General features: G+C 41.4%; 1 protein-coding gene across 3 annotated transcripts in view; it reads left to right on the top strand.

Annotated features, from left to right (window-relative positions):
• igsf9ba (immunoglobulin superfamily, member 9Ba) overlaps positions 1 to 25,098 on the top strand; it is a 54,836-nt gene that overhangs the window by 12,348 nt on the left and 17,390 nt on the right. For all 3 annotated transcript variants that reach the window (XM_035623379.2, XM_035623380.2, XM_035623381.2), the window contains exons 2-8: positions 1,182 to 1,379; positions 6,991 to 7,137; positions 13,570 to 13,721; positions 18,426 to 18,543; positions 21,494 to 21,635; positions 23,247 to 23,392; positions 24,875 to 25,017. In XM_035623379.2, the coding sequence (XP_035479272.1) occupies positions 1,182 to 1,379; positions 6,991 to 7,137; positions 13,570 to 13,721; positions 18,426 to 18,543; positions 21,494 to 21,635; positions 23,247 to 23,392; positions 24,875 to 25,017 (1,046 nt within the window). The remainder of the gene's footprint in view (positions 1 to 1,181; positions 1,380 to 6,990; positions 7,138 to 13,569; positions 13,722 to 18,425; positions 18,544 to 21,493; positions 21,636 to 23,246; positions 23,393 to 24,874; positions 25,018 to 25,098) is intronic.

Below are 25,098 nucleotides of genomic sequence, written 5' to 3'. Positions count from 1 at the left end.
CTGAGGCATGTAACTGTCTAACCACATCTCCACTTTTAAAAAGTGTAATTGAATTACATCTGCTCTGTTTCAGGCCAGAATCTGTGCTGGTTGGAATGAATAAAGTGGATTAACTCAGTCACAGGATAATGCAGATTAAACTGGTGAGCACAATCACTAAGTGAGTGTGCATATGGTCTTTTGGGGTGGAGTTGAAGAATATTTCAGACTGAAGAACTGGGTGAAAATATTTAGGTTTTAATTTCATCGGGCACAGTTGAAAAGTCATAGTGCTTGCAGTCAGGAACTTTCCATTTCACACCACAGTGATGGCGGTGGAACATGAAGCAATGGTATCACCTGTTTGAGCCCAGAAAACCTCCAAGTCCCAGCGTCATTGGTTCTTCCTCGAAAAAAATTTGCCCTGATAATGCAAATGATAGTGCTAATGAAAGCGTTACGTTATTCAGGTGGTTTTACTCTGGAGTGAAACGTCAGCATGTCTCCTGATCCCTGAAGCATTTTCCCCCTGGGTGGGGGCGGGCAGTCATGCTTGCTCTGACGGCGGAGATGCAGCCGGTTCAATGAATGCAGGGGTGGCAGCTGGAGAAAATCCATTGCCAGAGTGAGTGTTTTGCTGAGGCAGGTATGCCGACCTTTCAGTCATCTGATAGGTCAACGCTCGGCAGCGTGCCTGGATATTCATGGCTAAAAGCCAGGCCTGGTGGTGCTCATACAGTAGTAAGGCTCATCTGAGCAGCAGCCAATGATCAATGGAACCCTTTGGCAGCTCATTTATTGTACAGTATGGCACGGCCACGAAACACTCACCGACAGATGCAGGTGACAGATGACGACGGAGGCACGGGGAAAGCTGACGAAAGGGAGAGCTTTTACCCATGTGCACGGTGACCATTGAGAGTCTGCACAGCGATCTTGTTGTGGGCCATGAGCTCTCAATGAATCTCGAGCAAAATCGTTCCGACCTTTCGGTCAATCCTCTTTAATTGTCACCTAATTATTGTTTGTAAATTAGTCTTGGATGACTCGGCTGCAATTGCATTCTTCTGCTTTGTCTGCAGGAATGCTGTGCAGAAGAATTTTTCCTGCACCTTGTTCTCTTGCATGTCAGACTCGAGACTCAATTGAGATGAACATTAAAATTCCTTGGTCGAAAGTGAAAGTAGCATCTTTCTCCCCAGGTGCCCACGCAGTGAGAGAGGAGCCCCGGTTTGTGACGGCACGCGCCGGAGAGAGCGTGATCCTGGGGTGTGACGTGTCCCCTCCCCTGGATGGCCAGCAGCCCCCCTATGTGGTGGAGTGGTTCAAGTTTGGAGTGCCTATTCCCTTCTTCATCAACTTCCGCTTCTACCCTCCCCATGTGGATCCAGAGTATACTGGTAAGACAAATGTAGCTCAAGAAGCTCTGAAAGAATCTATACGGAGAGATGTTGTGAAAAGCCGTCTTTACCTTTCACTGGTTGAGTTTAAAATGTTTGATTTAATGAGCATTTGAATGCATCTTGGGATGAATCAGGATCAAGTTTTTTTTAAAATTGGCAATTGCAGTAGAAACACAGGATTTTTTTACAGCAGAAATTCACAGCACATACTGATACACAGTGACTGTTTCCTCTGGCCTCATGTGGCTAAACAATCACTCATTTTTCAATTAGAAGCCAATCATTTGTTGGCTACAGCTTCAGAAAAGTAAAGATTTTCACGATTTATTTTCACTCTTTCTAAAATCCCTGTTCCATATGTACACAAATTGGGCGTTTTAATATACTTTTGTGCTGCATCGTCACTGGAGTGAGCAGGAAAGCATGTATGTACAATGCAGTCGTAAACTGCTGAGACACAGTTATTTCCCTCAATGCACTTAGATGTAGCAGATGTCCCTGCACAGCCCTGAACGCCATGTAAGAACAGAACAAATAGCAGCTTGATAACCAGTACTTTCTGCAAAGACGACCAAATCTTTCTCCTAGTACTTACAGTACTTACAGAGTCCTGTACCCAGCTTTGTACTATAAGGCCAAACACCTGAAGTGCCATTGTGATTCGGAAAACACATTGTGGATCGTGCTGAAATTGCATGCTCGTCTACAGGGATGCCACAGAATATTCCAGAAACGTTCTTGTTGGTTTAAACGCGTCTGACTCGGACAATCCCTGGCTGGGTTCATCAAATGTGAGATATTTTTACCGAGACAAGGTAAAACAACTTATGTTATCTCTGATGTTGTTTCAAACAATAGTTTGACATTTTTGGAAACATTCCTAATTTTTGGATTCTTTTTTAAGCTAGAAGTTAGATGAGAGGATCAGTACCCCTCTTAAATGTTTCTGTGAAAACACTAAATATGATTTTATTTTTCCACATTCGCCATTACACAAACGTTCAAATCCCCCTCTCCTGGCATAGACAATGCGTCTGCGACTTCCCTCACTCGCACTCCTTACAGCAAGAAATTGGTACTTCTGATGTTGCTTCAGTGTCCGTGACAAGATGGCGAGCTGTTCAAACGAGGTCAGAGTCATCCCTCTCTGTTCCCACCTCTTCACCAAGCACAAGACCTCCTGTCTGAGCAGGCAATATGCTGTGAAAGCATGGCTTGTCAAAAAAACAGGAGGATTTATCTCCCTTGTGTGAGTGTCATGTGGACAGAACAGATTTTTCTGTATTTATACATCAGGATCGAGTGTGAATAATATTGAATTGCTCCCCCGAGGGCTTTTCCTAGCAAGGTCATCGCTGCGGAGAAGCCTAATGGCAGTGACTCACTGTCAGGGGATTCCTCGCTTTTTTTGTTTTGTGGTGGCGACTGTAGATGCTGTAGCAGCTGGAGCGTTTCATTGTTTACTCTAACCTCCTGACTAACAGCAGGGTACAAGCGACCGGCACTTTTCAAACAGCATCACACTCCACTGTGCTCACTGGGGCTCTAGCAGTGGGCCTCTGCCATGTGCCGTCAAGCCCACTGCTGAGGAATTACCAGTGAACAGATGCAACACAAATATGGCCAGTCTCATTACATAAATGAAAGTGTATTCAGGGGATTGCATGTGCACGCTGACAGTGTGATAACGACACCGGACTGTAGAGCTTAATAGATTCATAATAGGTCGTTTGGGCTGTTCCCATGAATTGTTATCATTCAATATGAAAACAATTAGTCATTAGAGTAGTTGTGCTATTATACAATCACACAGTTGATAACAAGGTAGAGCAGATTATCCGTAGATACTGTACTTATGTTATGGACAAAGTGCCGATCCCACTGATATTAAATCCTTCCACTTACACCTTCCACCCCAGCCCGCCCGCTACGCTCAGCTGCTGCCACGCGGCTTGCTACGCCCTCACTGCGAGGGATGGGCAGCCACCGCTCAACTAAATCCCGTCTGTTTGCTGTCCTGGTTCCACAATGGTGGAACGAGCTCCCCATCGACATCAAGAGGGCAGAAACCCTGCAAACTTTCCGTTGCAAAATGAAAACTCACCTGTTCAGACGGCACCTTAGTCCATAAATCATTACAACAACAACAAAAAAATAATAGTTCTAAAATGGGGCACTTGGAGCCGTTTTGCCTATTTGATCAATTGTTATGTACTTGTATGTAAATTAATGTAATGTAATGTAACACTGGCACTCAGTTTGATTTATCATTGTTCAGTTTCCAGTCTTACTACTTAATTGAGAAGCCTGCAGTATATACATTTTAATATGTCATTTAAATCTGATCGACGACGTGTTATTTATTACATCTATGTATTTCCCTTTAATTCACTGCTAAATGAGAAATGGTGCGTACAGTCTCCCATCGCAGACTAAAATCTATCCTGGATAGTTTTGCCAGTTTGTCCTGCAGCTATATGGAAATTACAACATTTAAAAACATCTATTTTGGTTCCCACTCAGGCAAAAACACACTCAATAATTCAGATGTGCAGTTTGTGAAATCTCAGTGTCAGATTCTCCCGCTTTGGGACAAGCTGTTGGAAAACTAAATCACTCACATCTCTCTTAGCACTGGATTTAGCCGCAGTCTGTGCAGAAATAATGTGCATGTGTATGTATATGTAATGTTTATATTATCTGAGCTACTTTTCCTACATTTACACAGGTTATTGTAAAATGCAGAATAGCCTCTGCACTGGCGACAGTGGTAGCTGTAGGCATTGTGTTTTCAGGTTGTCTATCCGTCTGTTCCTCCGTCCCACGCATGTTAACGCGATACCTCAAGACTGCCATGAAGCGATTTCATCAAAAGGTTCACTTGCACTCAAGCATAAACTGATTGGATCAGGTCAAAGGTCAATATTGCTGTGATTCCACAAAACATACTTTTGACCTTTGGAACGTGGCATCTCAAGTTTCTTTTGAGGGGATTTATTTAAATTTGGCACAAACCTTCACTTGGTTCTGGGTTCGAATCCCGGTTCAACCAGGGCCTTTCTGTGTGGAGTTTGCATGTTCTCCCCGTGTATGCGTGGGTTCTCTCCGGGTTCTCCGGCTTCCTCCCACACTCCAAAGACATGTAGAATGGGGTCAGGTTCATTGGAGACTCTAAATTGACCGTAGGTGTGAATGTGAGAGTGAATGGTTGTCCGTCTCTGTGTGTGGCCCTGCGATAGGCTGGCGACCTGTCCAGGGTGAACCCCGCCTCTCGCCCAATGTTAGCTGGGATTGGCTCCAGCGACCCCCCGCGACCCTTAATGGATAAAGCGGTAGACGATGAATGAATGAATGAACAAACCTTCACTTGGACTCAAGGATGAACCAATTACAATGGGGTCTTCAAAGGTCAAAGATCATGGTCACTGTGATTGCACGACACAGTAAAGGATTAATACATTTATTGTGACAAAAATACCATAATATCTTTATATAAATTCATTCAAAGTCTTTGTTAAATGTGTGAGTTTGGACAGACATGAATTTCAACTGCAACCTCACAGGTTGGTGGAGGCAGACGACAACGAGGTGGTTATTGTAGCTTTTACTTTGCACGTATAACGAGTCACTATCATGCAGTCAGTGCTTAGACTGGAACAAATTTGTAACATTTGTACTTCTGTCAATATTCATGCAAACAACTCCATAATCACATGGAATGACAAACATTTTTAAATGCTATTGCTTTATGCTATAGAGCTCATATTACAATAATGCTACTTGAATATTTGTTCCTGTTTAACCGTAGCTCTTTGGGATTAAAAGTTGTTGTGTCCCACACTATGTCTGTCAGCTCTGTCCCTTTGGGCTCTTTAGTTTTTCCTTTCCCAAGCGTTGCTGTCTGACAAACGCTATGATGTGATCTGGACAAGGTGTTGGCTCCTCTGTTTTCACAGTTGACAGAACCCTGTAAGGTGTAAGTGGTGTATGCCCAGGGGAACGGTCCTGACGTGGATACAGTGCCGGAACCCTCTCACTCCTTGACAAATGGGAGCTGAGGCTGATCCCCACCCTTCGAGCCACCGCCCACCCCACTCAGCACTTCAATGTCCGGGCAAGAATGGACCTGACTTTTTAAAGACAAGCTACCTTTTTACTGCAAGACTGCATTCCCCACTCCCCGCTCTCTTCCTTTTTGCTGTATTGATTTTCTGCTAACAAAATAACATCAGTGTTCCGCCCCAGCTATGGCAGCATTCCCACGCTTGGGGTATCTATCGCTCACATGTGTATACAGTTGCTGGTGGAGCAATTCAGCCCATCCTAAGCATCAATATATTTGCCTGACACTCAGTCAGAAGTAACAGGAAGCAGTGCTTACACTACATCTACACATCAAAGTTGGGAAAAATGCTTCATCCGAGAACACTCGCCAGACGGAGGAGGAGCGAGTGTTTTAGTCTGTCGGGCTGTCAGAGGCAGCCATGTGAGCAGCGGGCTGCAGGCTTGGAGACAGACAGCTTAGCAGCGGAAGATTTCACCATGCCTGCTTTCCTGAACTTCTCTCTTCCCTGGTGATTTCCTCCTTTTTAGAATTCCAATTCATCCTCAGCCGTGAAGAAAAAAGAGGCGGATTAGAGAAGTTTTATAAGAAAATAGATGATTTCTGTGAAGTCGAGTGCTGGTCTTCCTCCACACTGACACCAAACACTTCATTTGAATTCACATGAAGGTATGGCTCCGAGGATGTTTGTCCCATACATACTAATACCTCGTTGCTGGTTAGGGTTAGCTGTGTGTTGTTAGATTGAAAAATAATTGATGGCCCTTTCACACCTACTTTGTTTGGTGCGGACCTTCAGACTTTTCAGTTTAGTCCGAACCAAAATAACAGGTGTGAAAGGTTCCTCGGACCACGGTCAGGACCAACAGACCAAAATATTATTTTAAGATGTGAATTTTCAGTAAGTGTTAGTGATTGTCTGTCTCTGCTCGCTCTGGTAGAGACTTGCAAACTATCTGGGAGGTTTTCCTGCTGTCCATTTCACCACTTTGACAAACTGTTGTTCTTCCGGAACAGGAACAAAGTCAGTAAAGAGAGCATTTGTTTGTCTCACTGAACTGAGTTTTCTGCCTTTGGCTTGTGCTTGTGTTGATTCTAATAGCTAGTGGTTCAAAGGCTGAGTTTTGATAGAGAAAAAGAAAACATGAGATTTCCAAACTTTGCACGTTATCCTTACACATACAGTAACCACTGAAGGAATATGATCTTTTTGAAAGCTTCAGGAGTTAAATAATTATTTTGAATTTCTAAATCCTTCTCAAATCCACACCATGTGTTGTAGGCTGCTGCAGATGCAAAATTAAAAAAAAAATGTTCCTCAAAGTGTAATAAGAAGAAAAAAGTTGAAGTGGAGCACTTAGCCTCCAACTGCTATAATTGATCTCTGTGGTGACAAGCAAAGGTAAAAGGTTTGAGTTTAAACGGAGAAGCCAACCACCGCTGGAAAAGAGCATATGTCTTGAAAAGCAGAACAAGATAAATATATACTGTACAGCGCAGTAGGGTTAGTTCCGGTGTAATTTCCCCCCCTCTCTCTGTCTGCAGGTAGAGCCTCTCTGCATGGGAAGGCCTCCCTGCAGATCGACCCGGTGCGCTCCGAGGACCAGGGCTGGTACGAGTGCCGGGTCCTGATGCTGGAGCAACAGTACGACACCTTCCATAACGGCAGCTGGGTGCACCTCACCGTCAACGGTGAGTCAGCGGATCACACAGGCTGGGAAATGTGTGTGTGGTGTGAAAAAAACTAAACAAGAAACATAAAAATCTGCATCACACATTTTAGCTCCATATGTGTTAATCTGGTATTTGTTCTAAAGGTGACAAGTACAAGTTCAGCCTTTTGTAATCTGATGATAATCATATGTTTAGCCTTTCAATAAAGGGCTGTCTGAGTGGATTTCAGTCTCTATATTTATTCTTTGAAACAAGTTGCAGTCTTTTTTGTACTGTACAAATGGACTAGTTTTGGTATGTTTAATACATTTACTATTAATTTCTTGTACTTTTTGTATTTTTGAAAGATTATAATTTTTTTTGCATCAGAATCAATGATAGTTCCAATCAAACATGTAATTTATATTCATAATGTACATACTAGTATATACTGTACATACTGGTATGTTTTTAATGTCTAATGTGTCATCACAACTGTTTTTTGTTTTAATCGTGACTTTGATTTTTACAGTAACACTATACTTTAAGTCCACTGTATATAGCATCTGTACGCGTCATCAATACATGGTATATAACACAATTGATGTATTTGTGAGCAGCTATAACTCTTTATTAATGTAAAAATATATAAACTATATATAAAAATGATTAAGTCCTGTTGTAAGTGTTGGCTGATATATGAACCAAAAATTAGGTTAAAGCGTTGTAGTAATATGAAAATACTTTACAGCTATATTTTAACGTGCTATAACCCTATGTTAAGTGTTTATATGCTTCTTAGATAAGTATCACTTTTTGTCATTGTAGGATGAAGAGCAATATTTATTGAAAATGTTATAATCAAACATTTAGATTGGAAATTCAGTTGATTAATTGACACTGTTTTGGATCCATCCTGCAGCTCTCTTTCAATGAGTCCTCGGGTAAAACAGGATGAGGGTCTGGTTAGAAGAAAATTGATTGTGGCCTCATTCCCTGTCTGTTTGGCAGGGATCGCCTGTGATAGTCTGAGAGCTATCAAGCTGATGACCAGGCAAAAAAAAAAAATCTGCAGCTTTTGCATTTCCCAGGAATGCGCCAGTGGCTTAGACTCTCCTGTGCAAAGTGGGATGGAGACAATGGTGTCTTTGTGTTTTAAATTTCTGTGCCATGTATCTGTGACATTTAAAGAAATGCTTCATATGTTTTCATAAGCATTTTTAAATTGGGTTATCCCTAACTGGTTAATAATATGAGTGGTAAAATATTTGTTTAACAGACATCTAAAAGAAAAAAAAGGTTCAGCCCAGAAGTGGTGATTTTCTAGCATTAAAGCTTCACAGGTCTCTAACTTCAGAGAGCTGTAATCCTCTGTGATGTAGGAGTGAGAGCAAAGTACCGTCAAGCTCATTCACATGTATATTTTGGTCTGTGAACTTATGAGCACTGTGCGAAACTCATACATATTCGATTTGATCGTGCATATGTTTGACAATTGATGCAATTCTCGTATTTGAAGAATGATTACAGCGTGCTGTATGCAAAACACTGCGTAAAGAACCATTTGTAAAGCCCATTGCACTGCATAATCACTTTGGAATGAAAGAAAAAATGCTGATCTGTATAAATGGTTATTGTCAATGCAGAACATAATGTTTTCCTTTGTGTGTAACTGTGTGTCGGGTAGGGTTACACAATGCAAATAACTTTCTGTGAATTTTTACAGCATGTAGTGCATTACATCAACATTTACATGTGAGCATCTTGTGTGTGTGTGCGCACGTGCGTGTGTGCGCCTAAATGAGATCTCTGTCCACTGGTTGAAGTTGTTGTTGGGGAGTGAATAGGTCGTACTCTTCTGCCAAGTGTCACCTGCACACTCTCGTGATGTTGTGTGTGTGTGTGTGTGTGTGTGTGTGTGTGTGTGTGTGTGTGTGTGTGTGTGTGTGTGTGTGTGTGTGTGTGTGTGTGTGTGTGTGTGTGTGTGTGTGTGTGTGTGTGTGTGTGTGTGTGTGTGTGTGTGTGTGTGTGTGTGTGTGTGTGTGTGTGTGTGTGGCTTGCCTCATCAGTATTCACTCTTAACTTCAACTACTCCCTTGTCCCTCTGTCTTCTGCTGCTGCTCTCCGATCCTGTCAGGCCTTTCAACACAAACTGAGTTCTTTGGGCTGGAGCAGAACGAATGATATCCTGCATGTCATACATGTATTTGTCATTTTTTAATCACAACATTTTACATGGCCTCATGTGTTAAACGTGTGTGGCTAAAGAGATGCAACACCAGTCGTGCATATGCATAGGAGGATTTTTTAAAAATTTAAACTGCTTTATTTAATGTTCTTACCAATTTTCATTACTGTGTCCGTTTGTTTTCAAAGAGGAGGAGACCTCCGGGGAAAACCTGTCTCTTTTCATACTGTGGACACTTATACCTCTGCATCAATCGACGTCATCTGAAAGGAGTGACATCTGTATGTCTTGTAATTTGACAGGTTTCCGGTCGGTGTTATTTGAATAATGGACAGACATTTGTGGAATTTGCTAAAAGCAGCGGTTGTTTCAGCGTCTAGACATCTAACAGGGCAATTCATATGAAGACTTTATGCTACTGTTGTTCTCTAAATGGCTGTCTGTGAGGGAAGCAGGTGCCATTTTCGTCTGGCCTCCGCACAGACACTTAGGCCACCCATTTCCTTTGGCTGTTGGTATTTGCATACACTCCTCCTTTGAGTTCCTGTTTGCTGGCGTTCACTTCCTGCCAAGTGGACAGGGAATTCATGCCCAGTCAGTGGCAGGTGTCAGATGGCAAGGCCTTGTGCCCGAAAAGACACTAAGGCCACTCTCTCTAACTCTCTCTCTGCCCTCCCTCCATCTCCTCCTCTCCTCTTTATTCTTGTTTCCCCTGTCCTTCCTTATCTTATTTACTTGTCAAGCATCAGCATCCTTTTTCAGAGATCAAAAACTGTAGCATCACAGCACCGAATTAGCCATCTACACTGAAACATAAAAAAAATAGACTGTGTCACTGGGTTAGTGATGGCCTGGCATTTAGGTCCAGTTTGGTTGACCCAGTTGGGGCTCAAATGTAAGCTCATTTGTCCAGCAGCTCGGTATATTCCCCAATAATAGGCCCAATGTGGCTAAAAGTGGAGCTGTCAACATTCATCCTCAAGACCATCTGGGAGCCCAAGGTGCAAATTTAAATAACGCTCACTTGTGTTGTTTTTTTTAAAATAGAAAAGAAAATGCTTTAGTGTAGTGTCAGAATCAAATTACACAACATCAACGCAATAATGGCACGACCTGACGCATGTGGGACATAAAAATCCTGAAAGAAAAAGAAAAGAAAACAAAAAAGTCTTACTACACAACCGTCAGCTCTGTGGCGCAAAAGAGTAGTGATTTGTATTTTGTAAAATGCTTTTAACACCTTAATGAGCTATTGAGTACTTTTTGTTTGTAACAAGTTGCGCTGAAATATTTGAGGCCCATGATGAGAAATCAATGAAGTTGTGTACTATTCTCTCAGGAGCAGAGACATGAAAAGAACGACTGAATGAGGGAATGAAATGATGGAGACGCACTTGAGTTGGAGAGTAAATAAGAGCGAATGTGAACCTGATGCGCTGTGTGGTCTACAGAGAGGAAGGATCTTCTAGCATCTTTTAAGGTATATAATTGATGAAGAGTTGCAGTAAGTAGGGCGACAATATGATGCTCAGCTAACTCTTTTTTCGTGGAGCAACTCCCAAGTTTCCCAGCCAATGTGATGCATCTGACGATGTGAAACAACTCCCAGGTTGTCCAATCTACAGTACCTGCTGCCGTCACTACCATGTGTGCCACCTATTTCTTGTCAACTGATGCTTAATCCTTTGAGAAAAATCTAAATTAGGATTAGAATTAATAACAGCACTAACAGCGGCGTACTCAAATCCTCTATAAAAGCACTGCTGGAAAGTACGTGAAGTAAGTATTAACTCCAGTACTTTACTTAAGTATATGTTTGGTATTTGTACTTTGCTATACACTTTTTACTCCACACTATATTATTTTGTATTGTTAGTAACATTTTAGATTCTGATTAATAATATAACACAATTAACAAATAATAAATCATAATCTGTTGCCATAGACTAAGACAAGATAAGGCTTTAAATTTACAAGCTACCTAGCATTATAGTAATTAGTAATTAAAATGAGCCCCACCTTTACCAGATGCAACATTGAAGTGCAAATGCAACATGAATGCATTAAAAATTATAATCCAATCACACAACATTGATTATTTTTGAATGGGGCATTCTGCATAGAGTTATTTTGTTTTGTTAATTTTAGTACATTTAAATTTTCTGCTTGGTTGTAGATACTTGAAGACATTTCCTCAGTTCACTGTAGAGGCTGCTTTAGAAATTACTTGACGTCTTGATTCAACCTTTCATAGATTTATTTGTGAAATGTTGGATCAATTTACCTCTTTATGCCTCAAACTGTTATTTAAATTGAACCATGTGAGAATTTTAGAGGGAAAATGCTGACATATCACAGTCATCTGAAATATAAATGAGGAACCCAAACTAGACACTGATAGGTGACAATTGGTTCATTATCTAACAATGCATTGTACCTTATCAGCTGATCACACATTGTTTATGAATAATATTAAGTTTAAATTGGAGTGAAACTGACAACAATTCACCCTGGACTGCAGTGGAGAGAAGAAGTTGCAGAAAAATGGAAATCCTCAAGTACAAGTACCTCAAAACTGTACTTAACAGAAGTACTTTGGTAAATGCACTTGGTTACAATGCACCACTAAGCAAAGCTGGATGCAGGTATGAGCAGCTAAGAGATTAAATAATTCTGCAAATGAAAAATCAATAAGGTATATTTTAAGGTAAAAGCATAAACTTACAGAGAAACGGCTGCACTCAGTTGCCTCTTAATTACTAAAATGATGCATCATCATCAGTTCACTGTGACCGTTGACCCGTCAAATGCGTTAACAAGGGGCACATAAACCAGTCATGCATGTAATTAGGATCTCCATTAATCTAATGTATCGTATGATGTGATGAGTGTTGGGGAGTGAGAGGGCAGTATGGACAGGCAGATGTCGAAATGTGCTAATTGATCCATTTTTTTTTACTCCATACCAGGTGTTTGTGTGCAGTCTGTATGTATGGCAACACTCCCATCAGCAAGCAGTGACCCACTTGTATAGCAGCCCCCCTTTGGCTTCTCTTTAACTAAACACTGTGCCACTATTTATAATCCAAATGTTGTAAGACGTGAACTCCGGAAAATGTCCAGGAAATTGGGTTTGCCTAGGTTTGCCTTTCACATGTGACGAACGCAGCAGGGGCTTTGCCAAAGTAAGACGTGTTCACACCTACAGGGTTTCCCTGAAACATTCTGTGGCGTCTAGGTAGCGCATGACACCCACTCGCTCGCTGAGAATGTTCGTGGAGATTTTCCTGCTGTGTTCTCACATGGGACATTTTCTGGGAATTTTACCAGGGGGCTGGCAGAAAGATGTCCAGAGTTCAGTGCATGTCCCACAGCAGCTTTAGATACTGCGCTTATGTGCCCACAATACAACAGCCCTGAGTTTACAATGATCAGCAATTGTTTTTAGCTTTTTTTTAAACTAATGCCGTGTTGATTCAACTCAATGCTCATTCAGAAGGACATAGTTTGTGAGGCATCTTAAATAAGTGGTGTTTTTAATACTTTTGTAAAACTGACCTCGTTGAAATGAATGAATTGGACTGAATATTGAATATACCTCACAATGTAACGCAACACTACAAACTATCGTGAAGTATTTTCTAACACAAACTCCATCCATCCATCCATCCATCCAATTTAGAGTCTCCAATGAACCTAACCCCATTCTGCATGTCTTTGGACTGTGGGAGGAAGCCGGAGAACCCGGAGAGAACCCACACATACACGGGGGGAACATGCAAACTCCACACAGAAAGGCCCTGGTTGGTTTGAACCGGGATCCGAACCCAAAACCTTCTTGCTGTGAGGCGAGAGTGCTAACCACAACGCCACCGTGCAGCCTCTAACACAAACTGAACATTATTTTTGCAGGACCTTTGTTGTAGTCTCCCTTTTGAGTTACAGTTTATTACGTGAAGCGAACTAAGTGTATTTTTGATTACGACACGTTGTGTCATTTGAACCATTTCAAGTCTACAGCCATGCCAGCAGCTCTGTGAGGCTGGACTTTGGCACAGAGTTAAATGCTAACGTGTTGGATCTGGATCAAGATGGTGGATAGACTATCACTGTCATCCGTAGAACCACAAGCATGGCTAAAAAATTGTTTATGTAAGAAACAAAAAGATAATCTGAATTTGGTGAAGAATCTAGAAATAACACATTTGAATGCAATGTTATGATTACTGTTTTTATTATCCATGTGATAATGACGACCGTTTGCTCTTTCACTGTCTCCGCAGCCCCACCTTCATTTACAGCGACGCCGCCACAATATGTGGAGGCGAAGGAAGGGGGAAGCACTCTGCTTAGCTGCTCTGCCCAGGGAAATCCGAAACCAATGATCAGCTGGCTGAGGGAGGGGGAGGAGCTCGCAACCAACGCGAAATATTCAGTAAGACAAAACAATGGCCATAATTCTGATTTATGATTTTGTGCAAAAATAGAAGCAGGGCTTGTGCACAGATGGCGTCATCCAGTGAGTCCATCTGTACTGAAAGTATGTAATGGACTGTATCCCACAAATATTCATCTATTATGTTGTTCTGCTGCAGAAATGTGTTGTAATATCACCTATGTCAATGGGTCAATATTTCTGTCTTCAAAATGTGTAGATCTGAGACTCTATTTGATGATAAGTTGTGGTAAATTTACATGTAAAAAATATAATAAAATTAATGGGATTTTTTTAAATAAAATTTGAGAAATATTCTATCAGGAATAGTGTAAATTGATTACTGTATGTGGTGACCAAGAAGTTGCAGACATATGGTTAATTAAGACCACTGTCTCTCAGTTTCTTCCTGCTTCTCTGTAGTGTCTTTGCAAAAAATAAAAATACAGGTTGAATCACTTTAACAATGTGAAGAAGAGCTACTGGCAGAACACCTCACACGTCTTTGTTGTGTAGTGATGCCTGTTTGTTTTTTTTATTCCTGTGGATAAAGTCCCAAATGTAGACAGAGTAATGTCATGAAAAGATATTTCTGGCTCAGTCTCAGTGTGATACCAAAGCGGAGAGATGTCTCAACTATATAAACCACCAACAGTAAACATCAGGTTTGTAGTATTAGACAGAATCAAAGACATTTTCATAACCCGTCCCATTACAGATGACTAAGACTGCAGCCACAGGCTTTTGTATCGTGAGCTAAAAAGTGCAATTGTCACTTCTTCTTTTTTCATGTGGAGAAATTTGCCCCCTTTCTCTCAACATACAATCACAAGTACTATCTCCACCTAAACACGAAGCTGTCGGCTGAATGCAACATGTTTACTCCCAGTTATTGAATTGTCAATCGATCATGCAAGAGTTGGAAGTAGAAGTGGAAGGAGGTCAAGGTAAAAGCACAAAATTAAATCACAGCAGCTCATTACAACAGTTTGTTAATAATGTATAAAGAGTACTAGCATGCCTTTTATAGTGATTGTAATTTTTTGGGGACTTTTTGCCTCCTCCCTTTTCAGCATGCCTTCACGTTGGCCTATGTCACTGATATGGCAGACTTCTGCAGGCGCTATCAACCCTTTACAGCTGCCTGTGTGACACAGTGAACAGGAAGTAACAGAATCTCACACACGAGTGTCTGTTATGGGTATCTTCCCTTTTTTGTCCCCTTTTATTTTCCCTTGGATCCCCCCCCCCCCCCCCCCGTCTTCCCCTCAGTAAATGATTAGACAACATTCTGATGCATTATTAATCCCCTTCTCCTGCGTCAATATTACATTAGTCCTGATATAAATGTTACACTAAAGATGAAAATCAGTGAGAGCCAAGTGCCATGCTTCACTAGCTTCAGCGTTATGTACTGTACGGAAAAATATTTAGAAAAGCTGCATTTTTGCAACTTTCTTTGTCCATTTTCCAAACCTCAAACCTGGGAAAGCTCTACATAAGTGTGTGTGTGTGTGTGTCTGTGTGTGTGGGGGGGGTTTCTTTGCTCCCCCGCATGCTCAGATCCATGGAGACATCATGGAGAAAGGGGGGAATGTGACAGACAGGGTTAGACAGGAGGCCGATGAGGACTGCTCCTCCTCCTCCTCCTCCTCCTCCTCCTCCTCCTCCTCCTCCTCCTCCTCTCTTTACTTCATTATGCACAGAGCTGCAGCTACAAAACAGTGATATTAAATAAAATGGCTGCGCAGGAGAGAATCATGAGGGTATTCTCCAAAGTGCAATCAAATCACACAAAAAAACCAACAACCCGCCAACAGGAACACAACATGGAGCTCCTGCTGTTTCAGAAGTCACTGTCGCTTCTCTGTGGATGTGTCAGTATCGTGTGTCACAGAGATTCTGCCTTCATCTCACGCTTCACCTTATCTACTGCTTCTGTCCCTTTTTCCCCGCAATCTACTGCAGACCTCCTGCTCCTTTTCTTTCATCGTCCCTCCCTCACCTTGGATCGAGTTCAACTGTTGCCCAGCAAGTGTTGGAACGGACTGATGACCGTTACGTATTATCACATCCTGTCAATTTCTAATGTCTTGGAAATCTGCTTCAACAGGACCGTGTGTTTGATTTGAATCAGTGCAGCAGACGAAATGATACTACAGCGGAAGTGTTTGGACGGAATGTTAGAGAAATTTCAGAGGAACGCAAAGACACGATTAGATGCGAAGTCGCATTAGATGAAAATGTTTCGACGCGGCAGAAAAATTGTATGTATTGGGAAAAATAACAAATTATAGTAAGAAAAGGCGGTGAAGAAAAACACAGTACGCTGTAGTACACTGAACACTGTTAGTGTGTCCAATGTTGCGAGGCCACAGCTAACCTCTGCACAGTCGGTACAGTTCTGTACATTGGCTGTTCAGAACAAATAACTTTAAATGTGAAGGCCTTGAGCAGCAGCTCCACGGGTCGACTCCCGGTCAGCTGTCTTTCCCCTATTCTCTCACTCTTTTCCCTGTCTCTCCTTCACTTTCTCTGTCGAGAAGAATGCCAAAAAAAAAGTACTTAAAAAAGTCTTGCACATTAGAAAAACGTGTAAATGAGCAACCCACACTTTCACCTCTTACTTTATGTGACATTGTGCCGAGCACCCGCACGTTTCTTTGTATGTACCTTGGGTCCTGTAATGATCCTGTATCGTCCCAGCAGGGCGCTGACTCTCTGTTGTTTTTCGGTGGGACATTGTCTGCCAGGGGAATTTCACACTCATTCCATTAAATTGGCTTACTGTAAAGATTTTTTTTAACTTTTAAACCCCTGCCTATTTTAGCATCACTGGTCATCTCCATATCCCCCAAAATCCCACAATGCCTTGTAAAGCGATATGCTCACGTCCCAATGGTAAATGAATGATAGGGAACGTGAGCTTCTTAGGAAATCCTCATAAAAACTCCAGCGGTCAAATACACGCAAAGACACTTTCTGTCCGATAACTTGACCTTTACAGCTCCATATCTAAGAACTCTGTGAAAAGAGTCAACAGTAATCACACACATGATACTCAACGAGAAGCTCTCAGAAAGAATGCCATTTATTTTGAGGGCAGCCATACATGACAGCTGATCAGTCAAAGTACATGAAGGAGGCTGGACAGGACCAGAATTTTCATCAAACCAGTCTGACAGGATTCAAGTACAAGTGTGTTTAAAATAATGACACTTTTAATCAATTTCTAATTAATTTAACCTCCTCCAAGTTTTTAATCATTGCAAATCTCTGTCCAAGCGTCAGGCTGCTTCGCAACGCGTCAATGTTTAGTTCACACTACGAGCTCTCAGCACACCACTGAGCACATTGCGGCAGTGATACACAAAGTGTTATCTTGTGACAGACAATCTGAGCGATCACGACGAAGTTTGCCAAGAGGCTGACAGAAGTTAGCTCGTACCATCTCTTGGCTGTAAAACACTCGAGAGACAGATGAATAGGAATAATTCTGCAGGCGAAGCAGATTCTCCCTCGGCTGCATGAATGGACAGACTACAGCTGTGTGTGACTTGAATGGACAGAGCCTCTCGCAAACCTGTTGCATAATTTATGAGGGTGTTTCTATTAGGTTTGGTTAATGTGTTTCTTCACCACTTATTGGTTCTCATCACTGCCTGGCTACAGGGACGCACAGCAACACAGAGTTAGACGTTTCCACGGTGACCACATGCAGGAATCATACCTGGAGTAAATTAAAACGTGACACCTTTATGACTTTTAAGTGTCTGGTGTATTTTTCTTTAGAGGAGATTATCATCACAAAACTTTTTCAATCTTTATTGCAGTTTTATGCTCTGCTACATTTGTCAGCTTCATACTTTACTGATATGCAACATTTACACACAAAAAGCTTACGAACTATGATATAAATTAAACTACATATTACTGTAAATTAACATAATCAATTAACTTTAGATACCTTTAAACCTGAAAAAGTAAGTTGAATAATCAATTGGTGTATCAACAGAAAATGAATCTGCAACTATTTTCCTAATTGATTTATTGAAGTTTTTTTCTTATCTTGCTGACAAAACAATTATGTCAGTTAGATTGTGATAATAATTTTTCACTATTTTCTGACATTTTATTGACAAAATAAATGAATCGATCAATCAAGAATAAAATATTAGCTGATTAATGAAATAACTGATTATTTGCAGAAATTGGATCGACCCAACCAACTACAACAATAAAGTTGTGCTTAAAAGTAATATATTTATTTGAAGTGATACTGATATGATATATTGTCATGATATATTGACTTTTTTTCTGCATTGTGTTGCAGAAATTTTTGTTACTGCTCTATAGCTTAGCATTAACAGCTGTTTACTTATCTGGCATAAATGTTACATGTTCAGCGTCAAATTTTATTCCTTTACTTGCCAAGAGCCGTCTCCAGCGGCGGAAAACAACGTCAATGTTAACTCTTGCTGAGCTTCGAGTTCTTTAACTATTTTGGTTTCAGCTTGGACATTTTTGCTAAGTTAACCACAAATGTAATGTCAAAACAACTAACTGAGTCATCGACACATTTTTGGAGCTCTCATCTGAATACTTCCCGGCACCACTGCCGATGACAGCACCTGTTTGTGTATCATGTGACTTGACTGTTGCGTGTCGGAGGTTCATCAGTGTCTCCTGCACATGTGACTGCAGGTCCATGATGGCAGTCTAACCATCCTTGGCATCACTAGAGATGACAGAGGGGCGTACACATGCCGAGCCTACAGTGACCAGGGAGAAGTGCTCCACACTACCCGGCTGTTGGTCCAAGGTACTGTATCCGTCGAATGAGCAAACTACACAGGGACATGACAGAGCAGTTTATCAATTAGTGCTGTTCATAACTGTATTTGCATGGATCACCAGATCATTTAAAAGAAAAAGACAAATGTTTCCTACCCATGAGCTGTGGCCTAATATTGTATTTGCATCACTTACTGTAAGTTTCATACTCAAAGACATTTACTGTAGGAGCATTCAAAAGCAAAGTCATGCTCCTCCGTGGTGAACCGATGCATGTAACACACCTTCTGGGTCTGTATCAGTCAGTCAATGGCTCAGTCTGGGGCCTCGCTTGTGCACAGCCATGTGTGTACAACGGGATCTGTCTGTGAGCACGTCACTGTCTCTCTCCGGTCCATTAACTAGGCTCTCTGCTAGACATTGATCAGATAGATGGTTGTGATACCAGCCGCCAGCTTTCTCAGTCTTCGGATACAGCAGGGCTGGGGGGAGTTAACAGCATGTATTTAACAAGCAACCGAGCGTCTTGCTTTTTATGGCAGAGGTAGCAACATTTTTATCCTCGACTTCTGTAGGAGGAAACAGAGCAGAGGAATTACTCTTCCCTGTGTTCCCGCTGGAGTAAATGTATATGCACGCATGCTCGCGCACACACACACACACACACACACACACACACACACACACACACACACACACACACACACACACACACACACACACACACACACACACACACACACACACACACACACACACACACACACACACACACAAACACACACCACAGATGTAGATTAAAATATCCAATGTGTTGTTACCTAGTAAAGAGTGTAACCAGTGGTGCATGCGATGAAACTGCAGACCTCCACCCACACTGCTTCACCTGTAGCCAGAGCACGGTGCAGCAGTGGTGGTGAAATGATGGACAGTTGATCCTCCGTCATATGAAAACAGGATTAAGCTTCTTGTCTGTTCAGATGAGGAACAACTCACTATATAAGAGACTATATTTAGAAAAAAATACTTTCTAATTTCTCTTGATGTGTATGTATATATGTTTTTTTGGTTTTTTTGAATATATTCTTGATCTTCCTTCCTCATCCAGTTTTTATATTGCTGCTGGTGTCTCCGTGAGCTACCAATCAAAATGTTGTTGTACATTTCTCTTCTTATGCTTATGACCAAAATATGTGCACTAAATGGTATACATGTATGATACTTTTGGTAGTACATACAGTAGTATTAGGAAATAAAAAGAGTTTAACATAATATTATTACATTAATTATGTATATTAGTTTTTTTTAGATAATTTTTTATATTTTTATATTTCATATTTTGAGATTACAGTTATATTTTGATAGTACAGTTGTGATATTATGAGTTAAAGTGACTTCATTTATTCTTGAATGATTATGAATTTGTATTTATTGTTATATTTCTAATTATTGTCAAAACATATCAGATAATTGTTTCCCTAAACCGTGGTATTAAAACTAAAGTATAGTTTTTGAGATGTACAAGTTTATTTTATGATACATATATATTTATACACACTGAAAAACAGCCTGAAAACATGAGACCAGATACAGTAGGTTTGAATCTCATCCACTGCAATAACCTTCCTCTCTGTCAAATTAAATAAATACACCGCTGCCTTAAACAGTTTTAACTCTGCCCTCGTAAAATCCTCAGATTGTTCACACTTGAGCACAACACTGTAGAAATCCAAAGTGAGGTCTAGCGAGAAAAACATTGGAAGAAAAAAAAAAGATTACACCCAGATATGTTAGGAGTCATGATACTCATGTCTTCTGTGAGACACCCGGACAGCGGCGTCAGCAGTCCCACCTTATGTACCGTGTAAAGCTGAGAGGAAAATAACCAGGAGGCTTGTGTCTGGGCCCACTCATAAAAGACAGCTTACCTTTCATGGCTTCTGCTGTTTTATTGAGAGTTAAGAGCAAACCTAGAGTATCTCGGGGGAGGGAAAGGTTACAATGTGAAGCATGCATGAGCGTCAACACCAACTACTGTTAAGGTTATGATAGCTGGCTGTGCACTGTATTTCACATCACACTGCTGTGATGTATTGTAAATAATACATAGTGTGCGCACTTTCTCACTCACAAAAATAGTTTGCATTCCTAAAGTAGTAGTGTTCCTAATGCTTGAACAGGATTTGATAATACTTTTCACCCCTAAAACAGGATCCTCTGCTTTGTTGTTTTAAACATTGTAATTCAATGTTGAAAAGTTACTAGTAAGTAAACTGAGCTATCACCAGTACAGTGTTTGTTTGTATCACAACTTCCAACAGCAAATTAAAAGTGTTTTACATTAGACATAAAAGGCACTAAGATAGAATATAAAAGAAACCCAATAAAAATATAAAAGGAAAATTAAGAAGGACAGTTACCGCACATGTCATATATGATATGTTATTTCAGTACATTTCAAACCTTAATGTCAATATAATAAAAACTAAAGTTACTGCAGTTTATTTGATGAAATTATTGTCTTTGTATCATTTGTTGGAGATTTTTTTCTAGATTGTTTCCATCAAAGTACAGGAAGTGATCAGGTAAATCCAAAGTGAGGCTTACAATTTATGAATATTTCGCAACAATTTAATAACTAGATAAAGACACATAAATCACGGTGAAGCTGGTGTGACTGTCTGAAATGAATGTCTAAATTGAAATGAACTTTAAATACTCAGTTTTCTAGTCAGCATTAGTTTATAGAGAACAGAGGATCCATTGGCCAAAAATCTAGTATAGCTACAAATGTGCTGCATAATAAATGTTATTTATAACATAATGTATTGGGATTTGGACATCGCCTGCTCTATAAGGAAAATCTTTTTAGTCTCACTTTTTTTTTTTACTTTATTGGAGAAAAATACATATAAAGAGTCGACTGAGCTTTTACAGGTGCACAACAAACTAAGACACATGTTTCATATTTCTCCTAGGGCCTCCATACATCGTGTCGCCGCCAGAAAACGTCACTGTAAACATTTCCCAGAACGCACTCTTCACCTGCCAGGCGGAGGCGTATCCCGGCAACCTGACCTACACCTGGTTTTGGGAAGAGGATAACGTCTACTTCAAGAAGTAAAGTTATGATCGAGTTCACTTCTGTACCTCTGTAACTCAGTGTGTAGTTACAGTAAGCACGTGGGTGTGCGCATGCTGGTGCCCTGTCCTGCTGCGGCCCTGGTGGGCAGCCTGGCGGGGGCCGTTCTGGAGTGTGCCAGTCGAGTTAGTGCGCTCTGATGGCAATATCACATGACTCAGACCTTGTGTCATCATTTGCCTCTCATGCAGTGATGATGTGAAGCGTAGCCAGGCGCTCTGCAGTGCTCCCCAGAGCTGGGCCCTGGAGTCTGAGAGGGCTTTTATTTGCAACGAACAAGTGACAGACAGAACAAGTGGGAGGGAAGAACGAGGGAATGGGGTTTTGAGCGGCAGTGAAAACAAGTGTCTGTGGGGCAGAGGAAGTGCAAAGTGTCCAGTGTGTCTTGACTTTTACAGGATACGTAAAATATACTTAACATTTTATTCGTACCACTTTCTCATAAGGCATCCGTTGCATTGATTTCATATTGTGGACCTGCGGTCTTGAATCCAACACTCTGCTCCGAGGTCTCACTTAGAGACACGCTCACAGAGAAAGACCTGCTGCGTCAAAATTCAGACATTGTGATCAACTTAGGATCAAATTCTCACACTGTGACTGCAGATACTACCAAACCCATGTCTATCAACCAGCCAATCAGACCATGACGTGAAATGACACAGTCGTACGTGAAATTTTAGAATAGCGTTCAGGGTAAAACACACGTGCACACACTCGTTGACCAAACAGATGGAAGAGAAAATCAAAAAATTGCAGAACCTTACAGAGCATTTTCAAATCATCAGAGCAACGCGGATGGCTGATATGAGCTGATGGCATGCCTCTGCTCTCATTTACTTTATTTCTACGTGCACCGTAGCGCTATACTTGACTACAAACTCATTGCACAATCTGACGTGCCTCAAACTGACATGGTACAGTCTCACATAGATTTTATTAGATTCATCTCACGCAGAGTGAAAAACTCCGTTGCACAATCGTTGCCGTTGCACAGTCCAAGAGCACCTTAAAGGGGTTAAAAAAGGTTCCTTGCCGAGTGTGAGGAATTAGACCTACTAACCTTTAACCTCTCAGTTTATCCCATGATTAATCACAGAGCAGACCTTACAAGTTAGAGGCGAGTATTTGCATTTAGTCTTCCTTGTAAAATATTTGAACACATAAACATTTAAGTTTTACTTTGTGATGTTTTTCTGCAAAACCATGTGAGATTGTCTTTTCAAAACCTTTTATTTTATTTGTGTGAAATGTTGAATTTTTTCATTGTGAGGACAAAGAGGGCAGCTCGATTGAGGAAAAAGCAAAACTGAATGTTTTAGTATGTTTAATTTTTAAATGCTACCAAGGGGCGAAACATGTCGGCTGTACCATTTGGCGACCATGACAATTGGCAGATTTTTTTTTAATCTCTTGCTCTGTACTATGTGTTCTGTGGATCCCTCTGACAGCTGGCTGCTCTTTGACTCTCTGCTGCTCTCCTATGGCACGTTCAAGAAATTCAGCGAAAAACAAAGATGGGTGCTCTGTCCTGCTGGTGTGTATATCAGCAACACCGTGTTACAAAATATATCTGTATCTTCTTGCAGTGATCTCAAGCTCCGAGTGCGCATTCTCATCGACGGCACCCTCATCATCTTCCGGGTCAAGCCGGAGGATGCTGGGAAATACACCTGCAGTCCGAGCAACAGCCTCGGCATTTCGCCCTCAGCATCTGCCTACCTGACTGTTCAGTGTGAGTGTTACCATGGCGACAAAGTGGAGGGGGAGGGGTGGGAGCTGGCTGTGCGAGGAGACGGGAACAGCGGCAGCAGTATGGAGGCTGCCGGTGGTGGAGGCTGCTGTATTATTCGCCGGCGCTGCTCGACCACTCCAATGCTAAGTAACCTTCTTGAGTTTCAAGGTCAGCCGTCACAGAGATGGAGAGGAGGTTCCCCCCCTCTTCGTCTGGGCTCAGCCTTTTTTGACCATTTTCAGTCTCTCAAAGGAATGTAATGATTGAATTATCATCGGTTCCGACCCCAGCCTCGTTCCCATGCACGAAGATGGACGGGGGCTTGTGCTCAGGCTCCATTTTTCTGTGTCTCTTTTGAAACCCCCCCCCCCACTCAATCAAATGTTGACCTTGCTGTTCATCAGCTCAGACTGATGAGAGAGAAACAGCACTCCTGGTCAACTGACTGTTTCACCGTCAGCTGTATCGCACGTGTTGAGCTACTTTGCTCCCAAGTTGCTGCTCGTCATTGATTGAGAGAGAGAGAGAGAGCGGGAGAGAGAACAAGAGACAGAGAGAGAGAGAGAGAGAGAGAGAGAGAGAGAGAGAGAGAGCTGGGGGTTCACAGCACAGGGACTGATTTCATCACTGGCCTCAGGTACAGCAGGACATAATGACACCTGTGTCCTTGATACTTCATTCAAAACTTGCTCTGAGCCCGTTTTTATCAAGCATCTTAGAATCCCTGCTGAAGTTAACCCACGAGTAAAAAATGCTCCTACTGCAGATCAGGTACATGAGAGAATTTCTTTCATTAAATGTCCAGCACTTACATTTAGCAAAGAACAGGAATACTGTTTTTACTATGTGTTCCAAGGATTCCCTCGAATACAAATAAAGTGAATTCCATCAAACCCAAGTCAGTCCTCAAGTATCAGCTGCCGAAGCCACTTGTCCATCAAAGATCGGCTCAGTTACTCAAATTTTGTCTAGTTGAATCTAGTTGTTGCACTGATTTATGGTTTTCTGAGTGCTGTTATATGAACAGGTAAATAATTTTACCAAGGTTATATATGTAGAAGTATTGTGATGATAAAAGGTTAGCATCACACTTTAAAGTGGCTTAAATTATAATAGTTTTTATTTGAAATAAAACAAAAATATAATTTAGCTAGATATAAAGCCTGATATAACATTTCTAGAGAACTGAACAAAGCCAAATTGTTGGTTCTGACAGAATCACCACTGCTGCACAGCTGTATTTTCAGGTCAGATCAATGTCTATATTTATTCTGTCAGAAAAAGAAGCGTTGTCATTTCTCCTTCCACAAACTATTCCTACCTGAACGCCATTTCTTGACAACTCCTACCAGGAGTTTTCTAAAAATTTTGGCTAGGTTGATAATGGAATTCCTTTACACATCAGAGCATATCAAACTTGTGGCCCATACATTATTGATTATGTATCTGACGTCTCTGACATTTATCTTCCTTCGTGTCCAGACCCCGCCCGAGTGATCAACATGCCCCCGGTCATCTACGTCCCACGGAAACTGCCAGGCATCATCCGCTGCCCGGTGGACGCCAACCCGCCTGTGACATCAGTGAAGTGGGAGAAAGACGGCTATCCTCTCCGAGTGGAGAAGGTCGGTCTCTCAGCCTCCTTTGTAAATCAGTCAGGTCTTTTTTTTTGATGTTTTTGTTTTGCTTTTTTGTAGCTCTGCATG

Source organism: Scophthalmus maximus, chromosome 11 (assembly GCF_022379125.1).
Source record: "Scophthalmus maximus strain ysfricsl-2021 chromosome 11, ASM2237912v1, whole genome shotgun sequence".
NCBI classification, from domain to species: Eukaryota; Metazoa; Chordata; class Actinopteri; order Pleuronectiformes; family Scophthalmidae; genus Scophthalmus; species Scophthalmus maximus.
Note: the sequence above shows the minus strand (reverse complement) of the source record. Positions and strands in the feature narration are given on the sequence as shown.